This window comes from Cinclus cinclus, chromosome 3 (assembly GCF_963662255.1).
Source record: "Cinclus cinclus chromosome 3, bCinCin1.1, whole genome shotgun sequence".
Classification (NCBI taxonomy): Eukaryota; Metazoa; Chordata; class Aves; order Passeriformes; family Cinclidae; genus Cinclus; species Cinclus cinclus.
This window is the reverse complement of record NC_085048.1, coordinates 66,871,149-66,881,084: the sequence shown is the minus strand read 5'-3', so window position 1 is coordinate 66,881,084 and position 9,936 is coordinate 66,871,149. Positions and strand designations below refer to the sequence as shown.

Sequence of the window (9,936 nt, the reverse complement as noted above, 5' to 3'; positions counted from 1 at the left end):
GCTTGCAATGCAGGCAATAAAAACCGTGGAAAAAGAAGTGACTTTTATAAAGGAAACACTTCTCACAGAATCTTTCCTAAAGCAACGAGAGTGCAGCAGAAACCCAGTGAGCAGGCAGCTCGGAGAGAAGCAGCCATTGGAAGGAGCTGTCTGCAGCTCTCGGTGCTGTACTGAGCATGTCCCAGCGGAGCCCAGTGCAAGCAGCACATTATGCAAAAAGGCAGCTCTAGCAGATGGGAGAGAGGCACAGCGAGCATTTGCTTCACTTGCATCACCACCGCTTGAAAACAAACCTGGGTCGCTAGAGGGGATCTCGCCAGCAGGCCAAAGGAATGAAATCCGGGAGGATGGCTTGATTGCCAAAGGTGTTGCACTGCGAAAAATCATGGGGAATCAAGATGGGAAGCTAAAGAAAAATACAGGTGATGTGCAGGAAGGAGGAGAAGATGCCTCTGGGCCCAAGGATACGGACGGCACAAAGAAGGTATCGGGAGGCAGAAGGGGACTGGGGAAGCATGCAAAAGGAAGCGAATCGGGTAAGAAGAAGGGTAAGTCAGACTCCAGGCCCTCTGTGTTTTCAAATCTGAGGATCAGAAAAAATCTGTCCAAGGCTAAAGATGGGAATAGCAGCTCACGGGAGGATGTTTTGGAAAGCCAGGCCTTGCAGCCTGGGGAGCTGGACAGTACTCATTCGATTGTAACCAAAACTCCAGATATAAGCATTTCTGCAGATGAAGGGGGTCTCTCAGACACAGATGTTGAACATTTTGAAATCAGAAATGAAACTGTTCCAGCTGCTGCAGAGACACAGGATGGACAAAGGACCAGCTCTGGCTCTGATACGGATATATATAGTTTCCATTCAGCTGCAGAACAAGAGGATTTGCTTTCTGATATCCAGCAAGCTATTAGACTGCAGCAGCAGCAGCAGCAGGGGGCAATTAACATTGGAACTGAGGACCTTGTCACCAAAACAATGGGCCGACACATGGCTGATTCTCAAGCAACCCCCTTGGATTTTGAACGTTTTTTTTCACTAAATACCACTGACAAAGAGAGGAGCCCAGACACTGAGGGGGCTTTTCCAGCGGTATCAGAAATTGTGGAAAACCTTCCGGTGTCCTGTGAAACTGAACGTGAACCGAAAGAAGCAGTAAATGGCACAGGCTCTCCTGGTAACAGCTTCTTGGGAACACAGGAACGCCAGCCACTGCTTGAGGAAGAGCTCGTTGCTGGAGCGGATGCTGTAGCCAGTGAACTACACGATGGTTTGAGTAGAACTGCGGTAGAAAACGGGTCTCAGATACACAGCTCCACACAACCCTGTCCAGCTTCAGTGGCAGATGCTGGGGCTAAAACTGCAGAAGTGCAGGCTGATGATTTTCAGGGCTCAGTATCAGAGGGTGGTATTTCAGATGCAGGCTGTGATCATGCTGCTGAGATTCAGGAAGGGAAACACACTCTGTCAGCCAGTCAAGAGCAGCTGCATAATGGTTTATCCACAGAAATGAAAAATGGCAGTTTGTCCTCTGAAGGAACAGCTGACAGTCCGATGCTTGGCACCCGATGTTTTAAACCCTATCTAATTAATCCCTGTTACATCAAAACCACAACTAGGCAACTGAGTTCTCCCAACCATTCCCCTTCTCCCTCCCCATCCCAGAGCCCACTTTTCACAAGGAGGCAGGAGTCCATCCACCAAAAGGAAAAAGTCTCAATCAGAAAGAAGAGGTCTGCTAGTTTGGCAGGTTTGTTCAGTCGTTCTGCAGACTGGACAGAAGAGGTGTCTAATCACAAAAGCGAGATAACAGAGAAAGTGAGCTCTGCCGACTATTTGGAGCACAAGGGGTTTAGAGAGAAATTTCAAGCAGAAAGAGTGCCTTTGACTCATTCAAGAAAGTCCTCAGGGGTCCAGGCTTCTACAGAGACATTTCCCAATGTCTTTTCAGGTGAGTTATATGTATTAAGGGTTGTTTTGGGGATTTTTTTTTTCCCACAACAGCTTTGAAAATATTTTTAAAATACTTTAATTCTTTGCATGCAGTACTTTTCATGCATTGTCATCTTTGTGTGCTGACAGCTTTAAAATCCAAGGCCTGATCTTACAAACACAGTCACATTTCATCAGTCTGGCAGTACTGCCAGTAAAGGAAGTGCATAACTCTTTGAAGTTTTTCTTTCTACTTGCCTCCTTTGTCTACATCCTGTAGGAAAAGGCTGAATGCCTTAAATAATTCTTGTTGAAAATGCTAAAAGCTGCACTATTGTCAGCAGACCAGCTCTCTGCATAAATAGGTCTTTCAAATGCAAAGCTTTCTGTAACCAGGATCCTGTTTGGGGTTTTCTTGTTCTAGGTGCTCTTCTAGTGTACTCTAAACATATGAGAGCTGCACCTGGTGTTAGACTGAGGCAATGATGAGGATTTGCTTAGTACAAAAAGGAAAAAGCCATGCAAGCACAGATGGACAGCACTCCAGAGAGGAACCAATTTCCTCCTCAGAAGTGGGAAGGAGGAGAAGAAAAAAATGTTAATGTATTGAAAGGCAGCAAAAACAGGGGAGGGGGAGGGAATCTGAGGGTTGTACAATTTGGTAGCTGTGACAGGCTGCTGCTCAGGCTACGTAACAGTAGAGTAAAGTACTCTTTACCTTGCCTGCTACGCAGCTTGCATCCTTTGTCACAAAGACATGGGAATAGAAAGTTCAAAAATGAGGGAATGTGAGTAGATGGCTATACTTTTCTGCACTCTGAGGTTTTTTCCCCATTCTCTTCCCCCCACCTACCTGAAGTTTCTTTCTGAAGTTAATATATTCATAAATAGGAGCACTTCTGCCACATTTGAGGTATGTATACAGAGAAAACTCAGCAACATATTCCATATATTTTTCATTTAAGAAACCTATAGAACTAAGAGAACATACCCTAAAAGCACCTGCTGTTAGATAAAATCAGTTTTGTTTTGAATGAAGTCAGTTCTAGATGCATGAGCACAGTGACCATATATATGCACAAGCTCTGCAAAAAATGCAGTGAGTTTTTTGTGGTTTTATGAAAAATAAACAAAAGAGTATGATTTAGGAAGTAAATAACTAAAATTATTTTCCAGATTCTAATCACAATGCTCTCATTCTTCAGTGGTCTTAAACAAAAATCCCCAATTTCAGTCTAGAAAATTAGAATTCAAAATATTTAATAGAAAAATCCAGTCCCTTCTCTGAGACTAGTCCTCTGTGAAGTGAGCTGAATATTTTTTCTTTTGTCTTAAATCTCTTTCACCTGTTTCTTAATTTCAGACATGCTAGCTAAACTTTTCTAGTTTGAGGTGTTCACTCCTTTCAGATCTGTAGCATATAAAAGGCACACTGGGCTTTTTCTAAGCTATCAACATATGACAGCCTATAAACAACTAAAATTTTTTTAAATTTCTGCATCAGTAATTAGGCATTATGGTGGTGCTATGATGAAAATAAATTGTATGTCAAAATTCAAGAACGTGCTATTTCTTTTTAGATACCTGTTTTCTGGGAAATAGACTTTTTCACATTTCCTCACAAGGTTTTGATTTACTTGCTAATAATTTTTGTTTCAGTTTGTTTCTTTTTCCCACCAATGCTTTAGACTGTTATTGTGGAGGGACCAGTGTCCAGTGCAACAGTAGTTCTATCTCTTATGGAAATTACAGTGACCCTCATTTGCATGTACATACCAGCTGTCTTTACAGGCAGAGGACAATTATATCTTTGAGTTCATGCAGAAAAGCCTAAAGTGAGGGAACTGGAAATGACTCATCTCTGTTTGGCTGGTCATAGTTTTAAAAAATATATTCACAAGCTGAAATTTACCAAGAATTTCAAAAACAACAACTAGTGTACATGAGCAAGGGAAATTAAACTTCACATTACTATTTCCATAAACTGCCATTGCTGTAAGAGCAGAAAAGCCTCTTTAAATAAACCGTTCTGCACAGCAGTGATTACAGAAATAATTTCCTTGTTAATTTGATACTACTTGTGAAAAATGTATTTTACTTGCATGCATGAGATACATTGATTTGGGGATTAGCATCAAGCTTTTAGAAATAGCATTCTTTATTTCTAGCTTTAAAAAACCCAAAAACAAAGCAAAGCCAGTCCAAAACAGCTTCTTGCCTACAGCATTAAATCCAATTTTGCTGTGCGGTGATTGTAGTGTTGCTTTGCATTTCTAACTGGAATCTAGAAAAATATTCCACACTACTTTATCATCAATTTCAATGACAGCAGGTTCTATGCAGATGATTGGCTTACTTTTGCACCATGTTGTGGTTTGGCTGTGTGTCATTTGGTTTTCACAGTGAGCCATATGAACTCTTAACGAGTGCTTTAATGTAAAATATAGATGGAAGCCAAGGACTTGAATGGCAGAGACTTTGTGTATTTTAATTTTGTTTTATATAAGAAGGAAAGTACAGTATTTTCAATTTGATGCATTTCTCAGCAAAGTGGTGTGGACAAGTTTATGGGCATTTTGTAATTGAGGCATTGGATTTATTTCATGTATTATGTGGACAGCTGTATTTGAATTTGTAGTGACAGTAGTTACGAGTTCTAGATTTGCCAATGCACAGTGGAGTCATGGTTTTTATATCATGGTCCCAGGAGGGCGAGAGCTCAATAAGAGTTGTTTCCCTCACTTTGGTGTGTGGCAGTGAATGGTTGCACTAATGTGAAGAGAGTATTTTGGTGGCAAAATGAAATTGTTGCTTCCAAACATTAACGTAACTGAAATGAAAGAACCAATAGACAGATTTAGTAAAAAAGAAAATAATAATTCTTGAATTAATTTGAAGTGCAGTGATTCCAGAGGAGCTAATAAGGGTGTCTTTTACATAAATTGAATTAGTACCATCAGCTGCCCCAGATGATAATTAAACTTGACCCAGACAAACCCATGTCCTTCCTATTCTCTGTTGGCTGGTTGTAACGCACTTGCTGCATGAATCTCTTTCAAACAGATAATTTATCTTCATATTTTTCTTCTCTGTCTGTAAAGAGGAGACAAACAAAAAGTCCTGGCTACCATAAAACAAAACCTGAAGTCAGTACTGTACTTGTGTACTCATATCTGCTTTCTGATTCCTGCCACTTTATTTCTCTTTTGTACTGTGCTAACCCCATCTTACCACTTGCAATTGCAGTGCAGCGTCTACAGGCATATAAACAGATTTTGTATAGGTAAGTATGTGAAAACTTGAAAAAGTTGGATCAAAGTTTGCTTCTGAGGCATAAAGTATATCTTTTAACATGTTTTTTCGAGGCTTTTTTTTTCTTTCTGATTCATATGATGCTGCACACAATATGGATTTGTATCTGTTGGCATCCTGAGTGGACTGTTGACCATGCAGCTGTTATTTAACATTACTTATGTTTGCTGTTTCACTGCTGTTGTTTGTTAGCAGTAATATAAATTATTCTTTTATCAGATGGGGTGTAGCCTTCTCTAACTAAGGGAGCTGCCCAACAGCAACCCTACATGTGGCCTGTGATCACACGCTAGACTGAGTGTTGCTAGCAAGCATATGAAGGGAAAGATCGACTTGGGGTGGGGGACAACTCCAATACTGCACTTCAACTCTACTAAAATGTGTTTGAAGGTGGGCTGCAATATATTTTTGAAACACAGCTGAGCGCTGATAAGTTACTTTAGTGTTACTGTGCCAACACTGCAACATAGGATTTGGAGCCACGTGAGTAATTTCACTGGAATTCAGTGCTGCCACAAGCTTGTTTTGATGGGATCTCATGATTAATACTTTGATCTTTATCTAGAACTTCATTGGGAGTAGCAGGTTTTGGTCATGGGATTGAGTGGTTCTGTCTATTGGGCAACCACATTCTGAGCAGTATGACATTCTGGGGTATGGCTGGCAGCCTGACATGTCTGGAGTAGGAATGTGTGGTCTTGGTTGTCTGATAGTCTTTTTGGGGGTGCAACAGGGGGAAGGAAAAGGGGCAATTTATAACTGAGGTCTGTGCATCTCTACTTGGTTCTGGGACTCAGTACTAGGATATCCATCACACAAGGCATCTGTCTGGAACTGATCATTAAAGGGTGTTGTGTGCTTCAGTGACTTCATTTCTGTGAAATAAGCAGTGGATTATTCCAGTGGGAATAATTCTGTGGAGTTCGTTTGATTCTATTTCTTGGATCTAATCGTGCTTTATTATTTTTTTAAATATGCATGTATTTTTAAATAGCTTGGGGCATGGTTGGTCTAGTTTAAAAAAACTAACAACTGTGTATAGGACATATTTGCAGGAAAATACCCCTATTTCTTGAAACAGGCCCTTTTTTCCCCTGTGCTGTTCTAAGGAAAAAAAACCTTAGATTTGAAAAGCAACTGGGGATATTTTAGGCTGACTGTATATGAAGGATTAAGTTTTAATGTAAATCATGTCAATTAAAAACTACAGAAATACTAATTATCCAAGATATTTTGTTTGTTTAGTGTTTTAATGAAGCTCAGGATATGGCCAAGTGTATTCCTTATTACTTCTGCCAAAATTTCAGCTTACATAAGGATGGTGATGAACCATATATGTGTAGGTGTGGGTGACTGCAGCTCTGGTTATTTTTAGGTACATTTGAAATCATAATTCTGTAAAAGTTAGCTGGACTTCAAGTTTCCAGAAACTTACTTTTATGCAGGCAGCTGATCTTTTTTGGGAATGGAGTGAGTTGGTACAAAGAGTACAGGGCAGAAACAGAAAGAAGCTGTGAAAGGAAAGTGAAAGACAGGTGTTAGGACTTTACATTGTCACTTCATTCCTTCCTCTTCATATGATTATAGAAGGCCAATTGCATTTCATTAAATACTTGAGAAAAGGCAGAAAAGTGGGTTCAGGAGCTGTGTCATGCTATTAGTTTCTCTAAGCAGGAGCAGCAGCTTCCTGCATTCCTACTCTGTAGTTCATGTAAAGAAAATCAGGGACAACAAGGTGGGCCGTGTTACCCTGAGTGAAGAAATTACTGCTCCTCCTTGTATTTGTGTTGCTTCTGACCAGAATTTTTTCTTCACACTGATGGAATAACTAGGCTTTCTGACTGGGAAGTGGGTTATGTTTTCTGATGCTAAGCCTTGTTTTATTTTTAGGGAAATACTGACCATGACTTCTTTCATCTGTAGATCGCAGCAGTACAACCATTATGTAAGTGAGTGGTTTTGCAATAGTAAGAAGCAGTGGTTATGAGACTGTGTGGGTAAACATAAAAAGTTGCAAAAGTGTATGTATAAAGTTAATGTAAATACATAAATATAGAAGAATTACATAATTATTGAGAATTTAGTCTTTTTGGCATCTTGGTATATAGCTAAATAGTGGCAGGAGAGCCTAGTCAAAAAAAAAAAAAGAGAGAGATTTATTGAGACATTCTTATTTGTCAGTATGAATTTTTTTGGCCTCAGGATCTATATGAAGTTAGCAGGAATGCCAGAGCTCTGAACCTGGTGTGAACTTGAATTGGGAGAAAACACAGATAACTTTACTGTGGAACTAATTACAGAAGGCACCTTTCATCCTAGAGTTCATTTGATGCTGAGATCTCAGATGTCCCTTGAAGAGGCAGAGACAGTATGTACCAGGGAAAAAGTAACACCTATCCTTTCCTCTTGCACTGATTAGGGGAAAAAAATCACTGTAAAGAATAAATCTATGGTGTAGTATGACAATAACTGTCTACACTAACATCTCTTAAAAGTCATGGAAGAAAAGGGAGTTTTCATTTTAAAAAAGGGAAAAAACCCAAAACATTGCCTTCATAAAGGAGGTTGTACATCCAAGTTCTATTTTGTCATGCAGAGAGTCAAGAAATAATTTACCCTGAGAAATTGTTGAGGGAAATATTTGATTACATCAGTGAAAGAATATAAAGACCCAGTTATAGCAAGGGAACAGTTCCTAGGTTCTCTTCAAATGAAGTCTAGAACATATCTGCAGAAATACATAGATGTGCACATCTAGTTTTGGGTTTTTTTGGAATATAGTTTTAACTTCCTGCTTTCCCCCTTTCTTTATCTAAATGTTTTTGTTTATGGACACAAAGAAAAGCTTTTGTACACCTTGATAAATATTAAAAAGCAGTTACTAAAGCTGGGAACACAGGTCCTGGAAGGGAAAGAAAGCTAAGGCATGCTTGGTAGCTAATGAGTAGGTTGAAGGAAATGTGTTATTTGTGTTCCCCTGTAAAGACCACCTAGTTTGGTTGAGTTCAGTTAACAAAAGATTCTGTTAGTAATAGATGTCCAAAAAGACAGAGGAGCTTCTTACTTTAAAAGAACTAGACAGAAAGAATTGTGGCTTTCCAGCAGTCTGTGAGAACCTGGCACAGACTGCTGCCTTAGCATCACAAATCACCACAGAAACTAAAAGGGTAAAGAGGACAGCATTAAATGCTTGCTGAGAGAAAGCTAAGTACCCAGAAAACGCAATATGAAACCTGCCAAAGATACATATGGTGCTTAAAAGATTTGGTAGGCAAACACATACAGGTTCTCCTTCATAATAAATTGGCATAATTAGGGAAGTTTTATAAATATACCTCTGTAAGCTGCAATGACATTGCATTAGAACCTGAAGAGAAATCAAGGTGGAAGGACACGCACCATTTAATTGTTGGGGTGGGGGGCATCTTGTTGATATTTTTAGGAAGATATTTTATAGTCTGTGCCACTGCTATATCATAATTGAGGAATTGTCTGGTATTTAAAAATAATTTTTTAATCTTCAGCTTCTAAAAGAGGTACATATACATATGTGACATACATAGGAAAAGGTAAGACACTAAATGACAAGTATAAATGATGTATAGCAAAAGGTAGGGATAAAAGAATAGTTTAATATTCTGTCTCAGCTTATTCTGTCATACGTATGTCATATGTAAGAAAATTCAGTGTGTGGGAAAGGTGTAAAATCTTAGTCACCATGGAAGCAAAATTTCATGGAGCTTATGTTCAAGTTAGGGAGACAGAGTGCTTCACAGACTTTCTAATCTGGAAGAATGCTGAAAGCACTGTCACAGCCGAAAATCACAAATATTTTAATATATTTTGAAGCTCTGGTGATGGCAGCACTATAATACCTGTTTTTTATAGAAACTAAACTATTGTTATTGTAAATAACAATTTTCATCTGTATTTGACTGCAGTGGCAAGAAACTCCTTGGAACAAATCTTGAAGGAGCAAAGGATATAATTAACTATTGCGTATATGACAAAGGGGTAAAGAAGAAAAACAAAATGCAGCATGGTTTTGGCAAAGATGAGTAAGACTGCTTGGATAACATTCTATTTACAGCTGCTTTCTAGACAACACAAGAGTGGTAAGAAGGCATTAATCTACATTTCCATACACAACGCAACACTCAAATCATTTATCCAAAGAAGAAAAGTCCTGGTGGTTTTAGATAAGGGACTCTGTCATGTTACTTCACTGCCACCAGAGGAACAAGGTCATTTTGGCATGCTCCCTGCAGTGTAGTGATTGATGGGCTCAGTCAGGCTGTGGAAAGTTTATTACATAATTAACACAAGAGTAGACCTGTGTCCTGACCTTAGTCCTTACCATAGCACTTGTAGGACTTGGTATTTTCACTACCAAGTAAAATTTTTATTCTACTTCTGTCTTTCTATATACAACACAAATTTCAAAATTAGGAACTGAGCTGGCCTTGAGATTTCATTCATCAGGACGGATGTCTGCATTAATTGGATTTTCAGATGCTTTCTAGCATGGTTTAAGTAATCTTAGACCACTGGGTTATATTCTGAAATTGGTGGTGTTGTCATGCCTCATAGTAGGAACAAATGATCAGGTTGTTTTAAAATACAGCTGCTTGGTTCAGTTAAAGCAAGCTATAGATCAAATAGGAGATGTGGGTTTTTCAAAAGCTGTCTGTAAC

At 39.1% G+C, this 9,936-nt stretch overlaps 1 protein-coding gene across 1 annotated transcript in view; it reads left to right on the top strand.

The window, feature by feature from the left end:
• Positions 1-385: 385 nt before the first annotated feature.
• The window catches only part of FMN2 (formin 2), a 152,097-nt gene continuing 142,546 nt past the window's right edge, over positions 386-9,936 (top strand). Inside the window, exon 1 of the mRNA XM_062488953.1 lies at positions 386-1,949. Within this exon, the coding sequence (XP_062344937.1) occupies positions 386-1,949 (1,564 nt within the window). The remainder of the gene's footprint in view (positions 1,950-9,936) is intronic.